At 39.2% G+C, this 16322-nt stretch overlaps 2 protein-coding genes and 2 non-coding genes across 5 annotated transcripts in view; 3 read left to right on the plus strand and 1 right to left on the minus strand.

Annotated features, from left to right (window-relative positions):
- Positions 1-16322, minus strand: part of LOC133546878 (gastrula zinc finger protein XlCGF17.1-like) — a 43396-nt gene that overhangs the window by 16558 nt on the left and 10516 nt on the right. The window lies entirely within an intron of this gene.
- LOC133546871 (zinc finger protein 567-like) lies at positions 1786-10905 on the plus strand. Of its 2 annotated transcripts, XM_061892720.1 has the most exons (4): positions 1786-1935; positions 4471-4591; positions 4934-5156; positions 9531-10905. In XM_061892720.1, exons 1-4 carry the CDS (start codon positions 1931-1933, stop codon positions 10622-10624), a joined length of 1443 nt encoding a protein of 480 aa, XP_061748704.1. In that variant the 5' UTR covers positions 1786-1930; the 3' UTR covers positions 10625-10905. The 2 variants fall into 2 exon arrangements, with proteins under 2 accessions (XP_061748704.1, XP_061748705.1); XM_061892721.1 differs by lacking the exon at positions 4471-4591 and having other exon boundaries at positions 1788-1935.
- Positions 12729-12815, plus strand: trnay-gua (transfer RNA tyrosine (anticodon GUA)). The gene is given in 2 exon segments: positions 12729-12765; positions 12780-12815. It is a non-coding gene; the product is annotated as a tRNA-Tyr (tRNA).
- On the plus strand, positions 13655-13727 carry trnaf-gaa (transfer RNA phenylalanine (anticodon GAA)). The gene has a single exon. It is a non-coding gene; the product is annotated as a tRNA-Phe (tRNA).

The raw sequence follows: 16322 nt of genomic DNA on the forward strand, positions 1-16322 counted from the left end.
TATATATATATCTGCCTAGAGTCGGGACCCAGGGTGGTCTGCTCGTCTGTGCATCGGTTGGGGGCATCTCTGCGTTGCTGACCTGTCCCTGCTCGGGATGGTCTCCGGCTGGCCCCACTATGGATTGGACTCTCACTATTATGTTAGAAACTGGCTGGCCTGGGAACGCTTTGGGATCCCCCGGGAAGAGCTGTACGAAGCGGCTGGGGAAAAGAAAGGCTGGGCATCTCTTCTTAGGCTGCTGCCCCCGCAATCCGACCTCAGATAAGCAGAAGAAGATGGACGGATGGTTGGATGGACGGATGGATGTGTAACACAACTTGATGTTTCTTGAAAACAGCGTCAAGTAGTTGATGTTGTCGCTCCTTCTCCTCTTTTGTTGGACAAAGTTCCTCCTTGTACTCTGCTATCATTTTTTTTTCTAACATCACACATTTTTCTTCAACAGCAGCAGTTAGTCGCTGATTCAGCAACACTCACATCATTTGTAATGTAGACATGTTCACACAATAAAAACACTTTACACTTACATTGGATCTCTGCTTTGATGTGTCGATCACTTCCGCCTCTCTTTGTTAGCAGCTAACAAGCTAAGCTAACCAGCAGGCTAGGCTAGCACGTCAAAGTGCACTCAGACTAATGTATCCGCATACAAACAATTAATAAGGACGTTTACTCTGTTAAACGACACACATGTGCACATGTACGTTGTAATTAAGACCTGTAACCATAATAACCAATACAACGTCTTGTTTTGTTCTACCTCCTGTGTGACGTCATCGAGGTGTTCTCAACCGCAGAACAAATGTTGGCCAAATACGTGTTTCACTGGGACAATAGTGAGTGGTGCACACTTCCTTCAAACACGTGTTTCACTGGGACAATAGTGAGTGGTGCACACTTCCTTCAAACACGTGTTTCACTGGGACAATAGTGAGTGGCGCACACTTCCTTCAAACACGTGTTTCACTGGGACAATAGTGAGTGGTGCACACTTCCTTCAAACACGTGTTTCACTGGGACAATAGTGAGTGGTGCACACTTCCTTCAAACACGTGTTTCACTGGGACAATAGTGAGTGGTGCACACTTCCTTCAAACACGTGTTTCACTGGGACAATAGTGAGTGGTGCACACTTCCTTCAAACACGTGTTTCACTGGGACAATAGTGAGTGGTGCACACTTCCTTCAAACACGTGTTTCATTGGGACAATAGCGAGTGGTGCACACTTCCTCCAAACACGTGTTTCACTGGGACAATAGTGAGTGGTGCACACTTCCTTCAAACACGTGTTTCACTGGGACAATAGTGAGTGGCGCACACTTCCTTCAAACACGTGTTTCACTGGGACAATAGTGAGTGGTGCACACTTCCTTCAAACACGTGTTTCACTGGGACAATAGTGAGTGGTGCACACTTCCTTCAAACACGTGTTTCACTGGGACAATAGTGAGTGGTGCACACTTCCTTCAAACACGTGTTTCACTGGGACAATAGTGAGTGGTGCACACTTCCTTCAAACACGTGTTTCACTGGGACAATAGTGAGTGGTGCACACTTCCTTCAAACACGTGTTTCACTGGGACAATAGTGAGTGGTGCACACTTCCTTCAAACACGTGTTTCACTGGGACAATAGTGAGTGGTGCACACTTCCTTCAAACACGTGTTTCACTGGGACAATAGTGAGTGGTACACACTTCCTTCAAACACGTGTTTCACTGGGACAATAGTGAGTGGTGCACACTTCCTTCAAACACGTGTTTCACTGGGACAATAGTGAGTGGTGCACACTTCCTTCAAACACGTGTTTCACTGGGACAATAGTGAGTGGTGCACACTTCCTTCGCCCGGCCACAGAAGACAAAAAAGAGTTGCTGGTGTAACAATAGGAAGAATATATTCCACTCCTCTCTTGTACACGCGGCTTATGAGGTAATATACATGATATATTTTCATATTATTTATCTTATTTACCTCATATGTTGTTCGAAGCTAACGTGCTAGCGTTAGCCCGCTAGCAGGCCTTTGTAGCAAATGCGAGCGTTTTTTTGGAGGAGTGTATTTTATATGTTCTCTGTGAGAATTATATTGACTTATTTAATACTTTAACTGTTTTTTTGTTGTATATTACAGTCACGCTTAACATCATTAAATATTTGTTACTAGAAAGAAACGAACGTCTCGTAATGTAAGTCTGGAATAAGTCACATAGTATAATAATAATAATAATAATAATAATAATAATACATTTTATTTGGTATAGCGCTTTTCAGTGTACTCAAAGATGCTTTACAGGATGAACAAAAGAATTATATTATTGTTATTGTGATGACAGTGTAATATAATGTATTATTGCAGTGGTCTGCTTTATGTTGCTGTCAACTTTATTAGCAATAAATACAAATGATGTTTGCACGCACTTCTATTACCTTGATAACATCCATCCATCCATTTTTCAACCGCTTGTCCCTATTTGGGGTTGCGAGGGGGGACAGGGGGTGTTGGAGCCTATCTCAGCTGCATTTGGTGGACATATCATGGAAATTAAATCAGCTGGTGTTTGTTATTACGAAAACACTATTTGCACAATTGTAAGTGATTAATGCTTATTCAGTCGGACTAAAATAAATGTTTAATTAAATACATGTTAAATATGAAAAATGGCTTTAATATACTGGACACAAGTTGAATATGCATCAATATTTTGTTTGTAATCAAATCATGAGGTACCCAAATATTCTTATATATATATATATATATATATATATATATATATATTAGGGCTGGGCAATGATTAAAAATTTTAATCGAAGTTAATCACACTATTTCTCCGATTAATCGCGATTAACTGCATTGTATACGCAAAGCCCAATAATGAATTCAAAAGTAGTGTGTGGTGCACCTTTATTGGAATATTCTCTCACATGAACAAAAGCGCCAAAACATTTGTTGTGCAAACACAATTTAAATCAGTCCTTGTTAAACAGTAGCAGTTAAATAGCATATTTTATGAAAATCAACTCAAAAAATGTAAATACAAACATTTAAGCTAATTGCCACTGCCAGGGTATTTAAGTTATCCTGTTTGTTATGGAAAATAAATATAATCTACATACAAATCTCTGAGCCACAATCATAACATCTGAACAGGCAATTTCTGAGGTAACAGCAGAAACATTTTTCTAATCAGGGATCTTATGTTTAAAAAACCTATATTACAGGTAGTGGGCTGTTTTAGGGAATTTTTGATCAAATTATCTGTTCTAGCAATATTAATAATGTTGTGTTTATTCTGCGTAGTGCACTTAAAATAATTATGACCATAGGACGGCGTGGCGCAGTGGCAGAGTGGCCGTGCGCAACCCGAGGGTCACTGGTTCAAATCCCACCTAGAACCAACCTCGTCACGTCCGTTGTGTCCTGAGCAAGGCACTTCACCCTTACTCCTGATGGTTGCTGGTTGGCGCCTTGCATGGCAGCTCCCTCCATCAGTGTGTGAATGTGTGTGTGAATGGGTAAATGTGGAAGTAGTGTCAAAGCGCTTTGAGTACCTTGAAGGTAGAAAAGCGCTATACAAGTACAACCCATTTATTTATTTATTCATCATTTATCTAGGAATTGATATGATGGGAATTTTCCGATTGTTTGCTTGGTGCTTTAATTAACTGAACGCATCATATACATGGTACTATATTGTGATGTTATGAGCCAGGGAAAAAAAGAACTACCCTACCCAGCATGCAACAGGAGTGAGGAGCATGCGTGGTAGCCCGGTATAGGTTGTGTGTCGCCATGACAGCATCTTGTATGTTGTGATATGCACGCTCTGAAAGCAAACGTTAAGAACTCAGCCAACACTCCTGGTCTGCATTATTCATAAATAGACAGACAACACATATACTCCGCTGCTTCACAGGTCGCTGGATGTAGCCGGCAAAGTATTCCCATGCTAGCTAGCCGGTCTAGCAAGCTCGCGTCATTCAGTCCAAAACGGCCCGATCTATGCACATCCAGAATTGTCTGGCGGTCGTAAGTGATCCCGGAGTGACCACGCTGTAAGCCAGCCATGAAATTTGCAGAATTGTCCGGTATTTTTGCCAAATGCTCCATCTTTACCAAGAGCCCCTCGACGCCGAAGTACATCCGGGAGTTGCCATCTTGTTAAGAAAAGGCGTTAACAAAATAAAAGCATGTAAACAACATACGCAAATGTGCGATCAAATAATTGTAGGTGTTAATAGAGTGATGAATTAACTCGTAATTAACGCATTAATTTGCCCACTCCTAATATATATATATATATATATATATATATATATATATATTTCTCACGCCAGCACATTCCTTAAGGTGTGAGTGAGGTTCAAGCAACATACTATCACACGGCCACACTCGCTGGCACTTGTTACACGTGCTTCGCTGCACTTCTGTTTCTTGTCTGTTGGGCTAAAAATGTTGCTTTTGCAGAAGGAAAAACAAGGAGAGGATATTGTGCGTAAAAGTAAAGCCAACCGACCACAGCTCTGTAGTCCTGGTCACCGTTGACGTGAGGTGGGACTATTTTGGAGGTGCACGTCAAGGTTGGCTGGTAGGTTGGTAGTGGGAGGAGCCAGTTGGCGTCACTTGATGCTGCAGCACAATGACACTTTTATACGTGCAGACTGACTTCATGCAGTCATGACGGTATTAAAATCCCAGCAGGAGGTTTTCTATAAGTTGTTACTTTTTAAACAATAATTAATGTAAATGCAGAAAATAGGATCAATTACACAATTCATAATAATCAATAACTGATGATTATTCCATGTGTAGAAGAACATCACCACAAAGTGGTGTCAGTCCACTTGGAAAATATTATATTTGATAGACAAAACATATTTGACACATCTGAGCTGAAGTTTGTTTGTGTTGTCTTGCGGACGTCCAACAGATGAACGCTCGTCAAGAAGAACGTCCCCTTCAGCAGCAGGAGGATCCACAGCCCCCCCACATTAAAGAGGAAGAGGAGGAAGTGTGGATCAGTCAGGAGGGAGAGTGTCCTGTAGGGCAGGAGGAGGCTGATGTCAGCAAGTTTCCACTGACTGTTGTCTCTGTGAAGACTGAAGAGCATGAAGACAAACCACCTGAGTCCTCACAGCTTCATCACAGTCCAAGTAAGCACAACATCCACATATCATCTAATACAATGTTTGTGACACATGTTCATCCGGGGGACACATTTATCACTAAAGATGGAGATATATTTGCTTTTTAACACCACCATTTAAAAATGAATGCTCATCAATCATCAACAGTGTAATTGCTGGGGTGTAACCATGTGACCTAGAGGCCGTCCTCCTTACCTCACGTGGTCAAATGAAGGCAAACGTTCAATATGGCTTCTGTTTATTTACCTTTAGCAGCAAATATGTCAGCATATTTCAAAGGTTTAGTGGTGAAGATAAGAGCTGTATACCAAGTACCATTTTTTTTTTTTTTTAGTACTGGTTCCTAAAGGCCTACTGAAAGCCACTACTACCCACCACGCAGTCTGATAGTTTATATATCAATGATGAAATATTAACATTGCAACACATGCCAATATGGCCTTTTTAGTTTACTAAATTGCAATTTTAAATTTCCCGGGAGTTTCGTCTTAAAAACGTTGTGTTACGATGACGTCTACGCAAGACGTCACGGGTTTATAGGAAGTATGAGCGCTGCACACACACACAGCTAAAAGTCGTCTGCTTTAACGGCATAATTACACAGTATTTTGGAGATCTGTGTTGCTGAATCTTTTGCAATTTGTTCAATTAATATTGGAGAAGTCAAAGTAGAAAGATGGAGTTGGGAAGCTTTAGCCTTTAGCCACACAAACACACGGTGATTCCTTGTTTAAAATTCCCGGAGGTGAAACTTTCCTATGGATCAGAGCGCGGTCAAGAGAACATGAATCACGACAGAATGTCAACCAGCAGGTTTCGGTGACAAAATTGTGGTTCAAACGGCGCTTCTTACCGGAGAAAAGCTGAGCTTGTGCCGTCCATAAAGCTGCCGTCGACTCCCCTGAGACACTGGCGTCAAAACACCCGTGGAGACACACCTCCGACTATCAGGTACTATTTAACGCACTAAAACACTAGCAACACAATAGAAAGATAAGGGATTTCCCAGAATTATCTTAGTAAATATGTCTAAAAACATCGGAATCCATCCAAATGCAATCGCGTTTTTTTTTTTTCTAGTCCGTCGCTATCAATATCCTCAAACACGAATCTTTCATCCGCGCTCAAATTAATGGGGAAATTGTCGTTTTCTCGGTCCGAATAGCTGTTTTTGTTGGAGACTCCCATTAAAAACAATGTGAATATGTGAGGAGCCATCACACGGGTGATGTCATCGTCTACGACTTCCTGTAAAGTCAGGGCTTTTCTGTTAGCGACCAAAAGTTGCGAACTTTATCGTGGATGTTCTCTACTAAATCCTTTCAGCAAAAATATGGCAATATCGTGAATGATCAAGTATGACACATAGAATGGACCTGCTATCCCTGTTTAAATAAAATCTCATTTCTGTAGGCCTTTAAATCTAATCGTTTGAATTTAGAGGACAACTGCACTTTTTGGGGGAATTTTTTCTATCCTTCACAATCATTATGAAATACATGACAATTGATATATATATTTTTAAATCCCATTCTAACTCATAAATGTAAATAAAAGTCCACTTGCAATGGAGCCAATGAGAGGTCCTCTATAACCATCCAAAAAGCACCAACAATACTACATTTGCATTTTGTGGCTTGAATACCAACCAAGTATTAGTGATATTGTTATTATAAGTGGCCTCTCACCTGGGTAGTAGAAGGATGAGGACGTACTCTGACAAATTGATTCCCTTTGACAGCCAATTTAGGCCCGAAAAGACGCTTGGCTTCACTCCCCATACCGTGCGACGATTATGAGTCTTTCCTCATCTAAACGGGAATATAACAAGATTCTATCAGTCTGCGTCATAGTGACAGCAGACATTGTACAGTAAGTGATGTTTTATTATATTTGTTGGCTCTCAGGAAGTCTGCAGTGTGTAATATTCAGTGATGTTGAAAAAAAAGCACATGTAGTGATGCTTTTTTGAAAGTGATGCGCTAATAAGCAAAAATACATAAATAATCCATCTTTTTAAAAAAGTACCTGTTACTAAATGACATATATACCTACTGCATGTACATAAAACCTTAATGGAGGTGTTTGGATGCTTTTCAAGTTATTTTTAGGCAGAATAGTGCGACTCTAATAGCCTCTATTGTAAACAGATTGTGATCGCATTTATTACTATTTAGAATGCATAAAAAAGAAAAATATGTGTTCTTGATAGGCAAAATAAATTACAAAAGTGCGGTTTCCTTTTAAATGAAGTGAAGTATATTTATTTAGCGCGTTTCTCTAGTGACTCAGAGCGCTTTACATATTGAAACCCATGATCTAAGTTCCATTTAAAGCAGTGTGGGTGGCACTGGGAGCAGGTGGGTAAAGTACCTTGCTCAAGGACACAACGGCAGTGACTAGGATCGAACCTGAAACTGTCGAGTTGCCTTAGACTGTATTAAATTCTATCAAAATCTCGTAAAAATCGTAAATACATCCTAGAAATGTCTCAATAATTCCATTAAGAATATTTTTATTTAGGAACTTTCTAATGTAACGTGTTTCTATCTACACTTCTGTTAAAATGTAATAATCACTTAGTCTTCTCTTTTGTTCAAATGTAATAATCACTGTCTTTGTTGTTTGATACTTTAGTTTTGGCTGATACTACAAATGTTGGTATCGATCCAGTACCAAATAGTTTCAGGGCAGTATCGGTCGTACCAATGGGGATACTGGTATTTAAAGTCATCAGGATAATTGAATGATTACATTTTTGTTGGCAATCATAATCAGACAAAAACACAGGATGCTGGTGTTAGAATATCAATTGAATATTTAAATATGGCTCTGAATTAAATCATTAGGTTTATGCCCTTAAAGTCTTCCCTTTTACTGAGTTTGTAAACAGTAAAAAAACTCAACAAAATATATATAATACAAAATATCGATCAAACTGCTGTAATTACCTTATATTGATATTATGCTTGGTAATGTTATCGTGAATTTTTGTATAGATCAGTCCACATTTGTTTAAATTTAAGAGCTTTAGCAGGGTTTCTGTGCGTCATTAAAAAGCATTAAAATTAATTGAATGGACTTTGCCTAGATTAAGGCCTTAAGTGGTATTAAAAAGAATTAAATACAATGTCCAGAGGCATTAAAATATTCACACAATCGAAGGCCGGGACCGATATAAATGAAAATAAACCTAATAACTTAATTATTGCCCTCATCAATATATTGCTATATCCAAGTGTTTCCTTCTTGGTCTGTGGATTTTAAACTGGACTAAGAGGTCTTACTCTGTGCATCCCTCTCAGCACCTGAGTATGTTTATTCCACAGTAGACTTACATCAACAAAGTGGGCCTCTTGTCAGTCATTCACAATCTTTGTTTCAACTACTTGCAATTCTCCTCCACATGATTTCCTGTGTGCAGTAGTGTTAGCGACACTCACTTTCATGTTGGAGATGGAAATAGTCATTTTAATACAACGCTGTAGTACAGACCTCCGTATAGCTGCCCAGGATATGCCTGTTTTATGATTCTTTAATTTTGGGCCTTTTAGAATCAGAATGTTTTCATCCCTTTGTGTCAATTAAGTGAAATTAGGTCTGACAACCTTTTGACAAGTTGACTTCATCTCCATTAGGACTTTTCAAAGTGTAAAATACCATCCACCTTAAACAGAATGTTATACTTTGAAAGTAAACTGGATCATTTATTTTGTGTTCATACATGACTTCCTGTCCCACACGAGCAGATTTTAGCTCAATTTTACAGCTTTGTTGTGTCGACCACTAAATATAGAAGCCAGGTGGTGGACACTGAGACATTGACTTGAAAACAAAAAACGGAACAAGTCCGTCCCTATGGGGGCGCTGTTCCACATCCAATGGAAATCCCCGGTTTCACATACATACGTTGCTTGGTGAGATCAATGACGAAACATTACTTTGAGTTCAAGGCATGAAGCAAAAGGAAATACACTTTCAACCCACAGCCCTCGCAGTGAGCGAACTCGACCACAAGATGGCATCATAGCTGAGACAACAATACAGAATACAGATTTACACTGTAAACAACCTCATCTTTTCTCCAAGCTTATACATCAGTAACTGACATTAACATCACAGGGGGCGCTGGAGCCTATCCCAGCTGCATTCAGGTTAAAGGGAATTTATCACAATTTAGATTTTAGGCCATATTGCCCATCCCTCGTAAAAAGTGGTCTTCTATTCCTGTGAATAATGTTGTAAAGAGCAATGTGTTTGTTTTCAGGCCAATTAATATAATCACTTTTTTTTTAAGTACATGTAAACTTACTGAATGCCTCATGTGACTGAGCAAATCTGGACATTTCTCAAGCATGTTTGTCATTGTGTGTCCTGCAGACGTCTGTGGAGAACAACGTCTACCTGAAAAAAAGGAGAGTAGCTTCAGGATGGTGAAGGAGGATCCTTCAAAGAGGAAGACCAGGCGCCACGGACCCTCTGGCGTCTCCTTTTCCTCTTTGACACAGACCCTTCCCTGTAAAAAGGAAGAGGAAGACTCACTGACGCCCCACATTAAAGAGGAAGAGGAGGAACACAGCATCACTCAGGTGGGAGATCATCTTGAAGGACTGGAGGAGTTCCCAGTGACTGGTGTCCCTGTGAAGAGTGAAGATGATGAGGTGAAAGGTGAAAGTGAGGAGAGGGGAGGGGGGGAGCCTCCAAGCAGCAGCTCAACACAACACATGACAACAGAAGCTGATGGAGACCACTGTGGAGGATCACAAGCAGACAAGCTCTTAGCTCCACTATCAGATAGTGAGGACACAACGTCACACTCTCCTGACACTGATGATGAAGACTCTAAAGATGATAAGACATGTCACACTGACAACACTCACTTCACATCTTCTCACTCTCACAAAACATTTAAAAACCATAGTCATCTGAAAAGACACATGAGAACACACACTGGTGAAAAAGCTTTTATCTGTTCAGTCTGTGGTAAACGTTTTGTTCGAAGTCATAATGTGAAAGTACACATGAGAACACACACTGGAGAAAAAACGTTTTCTTGTTCAATCTGTAGTAAAGGTTTTATACAAAGTCAATATTTGAAAGTGCACATGAGAACGCACACTGGAGAAAAACCTTTTCCCTGTTCAACCTGTGGTAAAGGTTTTACACAAAATCAATATTTGAAAGTACACATGAGAACACACACTGGCGAAAAACCTTTTTCCTGTTCAATCTGTAGTAAAGGTTTTGTACAAAGTAACAGTTTGAAAGTACACACTAGAACACACACTGGTGAAAAATCACATTCTTGTTCAATCTGCAACAGAAGCTTTTGTGACCGATCAAACCTTTTAGCACACATGAGAAGACACCCAGGAGAGAAAGTGTTGAGTTGCAGTGTGTGTGGTGAAAGATTGTCTTCTAAGTACCAGTGTAAGAAACACAAGTGTGCTGGTGAGAACAGCAGCAGCAAATGAAACTGCAGGATTTGAAATAAACTGTTAAGACTTTCATTTTGACTTTCTAACAACTTTATGATTCATTTGTTGGGTCTCTATAATCTATTTTATTCATTACCGTTATTACTCTGTATTATAATGATTGTGTTGTGATTGTTTTATATGTATGTCCCCAGACCTTTATGCAATATACAAGTGAGAGAAAATAGCAGATTTTTTTTTTGTTTTTGTGAAAGGATTTTGTTTTTACAAACTTACATTTGTGGATACATCAAATAAATCCAGTATTGTGTTCTAAACATTTTTTCTGTATTTTTTTCTTTTTTCAACATCCCCAAAACAACATCAATATCAGTCAAAGTTTGGAGTGTCAGACAAAAGCCAATATTGTACATCATCCCACAGAGATTTACTTTGCATACATTCTTAAAATAAACTGTTTATTGTGTTTCCCAATCACAGAACCAACAAATGTTGTATCTAATTGCAAAACAACATCCATAATATAATTTTAAGTGGTCAATTCCATCCTTTTTTTTAATTTAGATTAACTATTTTATCTCAGAAAGAATGGAAACTTTTAAGTATTTTTTTGTTTCAGAGAAAATAATAATAAGAAGAAATAGAAAACAATTAAAAAAGATGCAGTAACTAGAATATTTTAAATAAAAGCCTATTTAAATGTTGTAATATTTCTTATTTGCAGGTCATACTTAATTAAATCTTGAAATATTAAAATATTTTTATCAGTCAATAAGTGCATCAGCGACCAAATGCCTTTTTCAAACCATTGCTGTACAAAGATGGATTTGTTTCTCATTTTAATATAAGAACAATTCCATAGTGGAGTATTGTGTGTGATGAAGTTGTGTTTGTAAATTAGTTTCCAGTACAACAACACTTGCTGGTAGGGATGGGTACTGTTCACTTCTAATTCCATGTTTTATGTGTTATATATGTCAATATATTGTGTGTTTGTATTTTGCCAACATGGTAGAATCACATGATAGGCAGGTTGTATCATGTTTTTCTGTCACCTTGAGGAAATGGCATAAAGAGGAAGATGACAATATAATGTCACTTGGAAAATGATGTACAGAACAGAGGAGATGTATTTCATTTTAATTTTTTGGTTTTAGGCAATTATTTTGTATTATTATTTTTTCACAAAACCTCTCCATTATCCAGCTATGGATTTCTGGTAGCTGGTTGAAAAGAGATGGAATGGGATAGTGAGCTGATGTATGAGGAAGGTATGGACATGGATAGGACTAGAGGGGAGAGAAGGTCATGAAGGTAAGTCGAGTGCTAAAAGAGTAGAAAAGAGTAAAAAGATTATAGTGGTGTCAGGTTCAAACACTGATGCGTCTATTAAACAGACGAGAAGGAAGAAATCATGCACAGACAGAGTTACATTTTGCTCAATTGAGGAGAGATGTGTTTTGGGCTGTACTCTAGTTACAGATCCAAACTACGTTCTAAAAGTCCAGCCCACGTGCTGCCTCTATTTATTTGGGAGGTCCCTGGTTACATCACTGAGGCTGTCGCTGAGGGAAGGGGGTCATCTTCACAGCTCCAGCTAGACACAATATATAATTATACATAAATGCAAATGTGCTGACAGTCGTGATATCACCTTGTCTCTGTTCTGTCTACGTCACGGTACTCGATGTTCGGTCTTGGCAGTCAGCAGGCCGGTTCTGGAAACAAACGAGGTGCCGGGGCGCTAATTAATTTAAAACCTCTTCTCACTCCTGGCCTTAATCAAGGCATGCGGTAAAAGTAAGCAGGAGCTAATCATTTTAAAACCTCTTCTCACCCGTGCGCTTACCAGTGGCATGCAGTAAAAAACTGACTGTGATTAAAAAATAAATAAATACAAATTTATTCTGTGGCCGCGGCCCGGTGGTTGGGGACCACTGCTCTACAAGGTTTCTCATTGTCATCCCATTGGGTTGAGTTTTTTCTTGCCCTGATGTGGGATCTGAGCCAAGGATGTCGTTGTGGCTTGTGCAGCCCTTTGAGACACTTGTGATTTAAGGCTATAGAAGTCAACTTTGATTGATTAATTGCTTGATAATAATGTGACTCAAAAATCAGAATTAGTATTGTTTGATCCTAACCTTCGATAGCTCAGTTGGTAGAGCGGAGGACTGTAGTTGCTCATGCTGAAATCCTTAGGTCGCTGGTTCAAATCTGGCTCGAAGGATCACCCGTTACGCTTCTTTTTTTTAAATTAAATCAAGCTAAACAACACAAGATACACTTACAATTAGTGCACCAACCCAAAACATCCCTCCCTCATTCTCACTCATTCATACATTACATTTCTGTGTGACGTCGTTCAAATAAGAATCCAAATAATGTCTTACATCCTGAGGATGTAAACTGTGTGTTGTTTTGGCGTAAGATATTTACGAAACACAACCTGTCTTACAGTAAGATGTTTCTTTCTGTAGGGATAGTGATGCAATGGATTATGTGTCTCACTACGGACTAGAAGATTCTAGGTTCAACTCCTAGCCAGCGTGCTGTTGTTTGTTAACTCAACTGAAACAATATTCTGTGCGATTTTTGGGGGGAGTTATTTTGATTTTTTTTTTTTTTTTTTAAATCTACTAACTGAAATATGTGTTTTTTTTCTCTTTATTATTGCGAATGTATAACTGGTAGTTGTATCTGTTCTTATACCGTTTAAACTACCTTTCTTCTAAGCATGGTTCATCTACACTTGAAGACTTAATTATTAGCCAGCTAAGAACTTTTGAACATTTCTGAAAAATCTGCCAATTGTTTGCAATAATCATAACATTCTCGGTAGTAAAACATTCTTCAGAAGCATTTTGGTACATTTTTTAGAGAGCCTGAAATGCTCAGTCATGGAGCGCAAGACATTCTTTTTGAGCTTCCGGGATTCAAGTACCTGTTCTGCTGACCAATACTAGACTTTGAGACCCCTTGGAAAGACCTCCTTCCACCCCTCAAAAGTCACCAATAGGGCAGACCTTGGTTACATTTGAATGTGTAAACCCAAGCAAATGTTGTATAGCTGAAATAGCTCAGTTGGGAGAGCGTCAGACTGAAGATCTGAAGGTCCCTGGTTCAATCCTGGGTTTCAGCACAACTCGCTGAGTTTCTGAATCAAGTCTTCTTACTATAAAGCCTTCTGTGGCTCTTACAATACTGAAATGGTCTCCCTGACCTGCCAGCCTTGCTGGTGGAATCCTAGTATCAGTAGTGACACACCTTTCCTCTCTTTTTAATTTGGACAACTGTTATTTTGTTTAACGGTGTATCGTTCCTTAAGCCAATGTTTGGTCTTTAACTGAGCCTTACATCGGGCTGTTTCAAACACAAATTTGTTGCCTTAGGGGTTTGTCTTGGACTGTATAACTTGAAACTGAGAGTAATAAAGCTGAGCTCAGTGTGAGGTGAAGGTGCATCTAACACACCTACAGCAAAATATTAACCACAACTTTTTCATACAGATACACTGTCTTAACTATTTGAGTTTAAGGTATTGCGGTTAAACCTTCAGATGATCACACTAACGCTCTCCCATCCCTCACATCCACTTGTTGAACTACAGTTTTTCAAATTGAATAGAGGAAAAACAATCATTGTTGAAAACTGTTTAAATTAAATATAGATTCGAAGGACTGCTGCAGGGGGTCAAAGGGACATTTTTTGAGAAATGTATGGAGGTCAGCATCAGCCACTTGAACAGGGACTTGAACCCTGGACTCTCAGATTAAAAGTCTGATGCTCTGCCGACTGAGCTACCCAGGACCTTTGATGTGCTGATATGTCCAACATCTGAGATAACATCCATATTGGCAATCTCAGGTGAAAGTGAATTAGTCAGCATGTTCAGTGACAAGCTGGGAACTGTCAAAGTTCAAGCTCCCCAAGTGCTTGAACCCAAAGCTCATTTTTGACAGATAGGCCAGTTTTACATCCTCATCAACAAAAAAGGTTTTGACCAAAAAAGAAGCTCCTCTCCCGAAGTTGCCAACTCTGAGCTGGATTTAACTTGGATGCTCCCCAAAATTTTGCCAGAAGCATTTTGTTTTAATTTTTAGTGGAGGTTAGCTGCAACAGGTAGAGCTGGTGAAGGCCCAGGCTGCAACAAATAGAAGGTCACTAGATTTTAAAGTCCAACATAAGCAGTCAGTAAAGCCCTGTTTTGGTAGTAAGCCTCATGTAAACTGTGTGTTCCTTTGGCCTAAGATGTTTACAATATACAACTTGTACGAAATTACAGGGCACGGAGCTAGTGGTGCACTGGATAACATGTCTGACTATGGATCAGAAGATTCTAGGTTCAACTCCTGACTAGCTCGTTGTTTTTTGTTAATTGAACTGAAACAAAATTCAGTGCAATTTCTTCGGGAGTGTTTTTTTGCATTTAACATAAATATCTACTAACTGGAACATGCATTTTTTTTATTTTATTATTATTGTGAATAGATATCTGGACGTTGTATCTGTTGTTATACTCGGGACATTTAATCAAAACAAAGTGGATGAGGAAAAATGTGACACAAAACAAATCTTACCTGAGCACGCCTTCCTCTTGTTAGAGTAAAACATGTTGGGGCTTGGTCACTAGCATTCAAACTAGATGTGACTATTCTGTCTATGAACATGAACAGGGAAGCAAACACATTATCATTCAGGATGGTTTGTTACAGCTGTGATGGTATAGTGGTTAGTACTCTGTGTTGTGGCTGCAGCAACCCTGGTGTGACTCCGGGTCATGGCACCATACCCTTCCTGTACTTTTTTGATGATTTTTGAAAAAAGAGGTATCTTGTTCCCTCTGGTAAGTGGTTGAACAAGATGTGAAACCAACCAGGTACTCTGGTGAAATTAAAAATATCTATTTGATGTCATTACAGTATTGTCCTTGATGCATCATTTAATATGACTGATGTGTGCTTTGTGCTGTTACTTTATCACTTGGTAAAATTGCATTATAAACTCAGTCAATCGATCAATACTTTCTTTCTTTTATTTCTTTCTTTAGTTTATTTTGAACATGAACATACTTACAACATAATACATCAGACACTTTAATACCATTTCACATTACATCATGTCCGAAAAGGAGTAGGAAGAAGCAAAGCTTATTTAATCCTACCCCTTTCCCACTTCAGAGCGTTTACAAATATATACATTCATTTACTGACCTTTTTTGTAGTAAAATGACATCCGTGAATGAGTAATACAACAGTTTTGTAATATGTAATTCATTAATTCAGTCATTATTAGTGTACTGAGATGAAAAATATCGTATTTTCAATAAGGTTGAAGTTTTTCTCATAATTCCTCTTCTTTGTACTTTATAAGCACTATTAATTGGAACAACCTCTTAAACTGGATCATATCAATACAATGTTTAACTTTTTACTTAATCCATCCATCAATCCATCCATCTTCTTCCACTTAACCGAGGTCAGGTCGTGGGGGCAGCAGCCTAAGCAGGGAAACCCAGACTTCCCTCTCCCCAGTCACTTTGTCCAGCTCTTCCCGGGGGAACCCAAAGCGTTCCCAGGCCAGCCGGGAAACATAGTCTTCCCAACGTGTCCTGGGTCTTCCCCGTGGCCTCCTACCGGTTGGACGTGCCCTAAATCCTGACCAGATGCCCGAACCACCTCATCCGGCTCCTCTCCATGTGGAAGAGCAGCGGCTTTACTTTGAGGTGCCCTCGGAT

This window comes from Nerophis ophidion, unplaced genomic scaffold (genome assembly GCF_033978795.1).
Source record: "Nerophis ophidion isolate RoL-2023_Sa unplaced genomic scaffold, RoL_Noph_v1.0 HiC_scaffold_46, whole genome shotgun sequence".
Classification (NCBI taxonomy): Eukaryota; Metazoa; Chordata; class Actinopteri; order Syngnathiformes; family Syngnathidae; genus Nerophis; species Nerophis ophidion.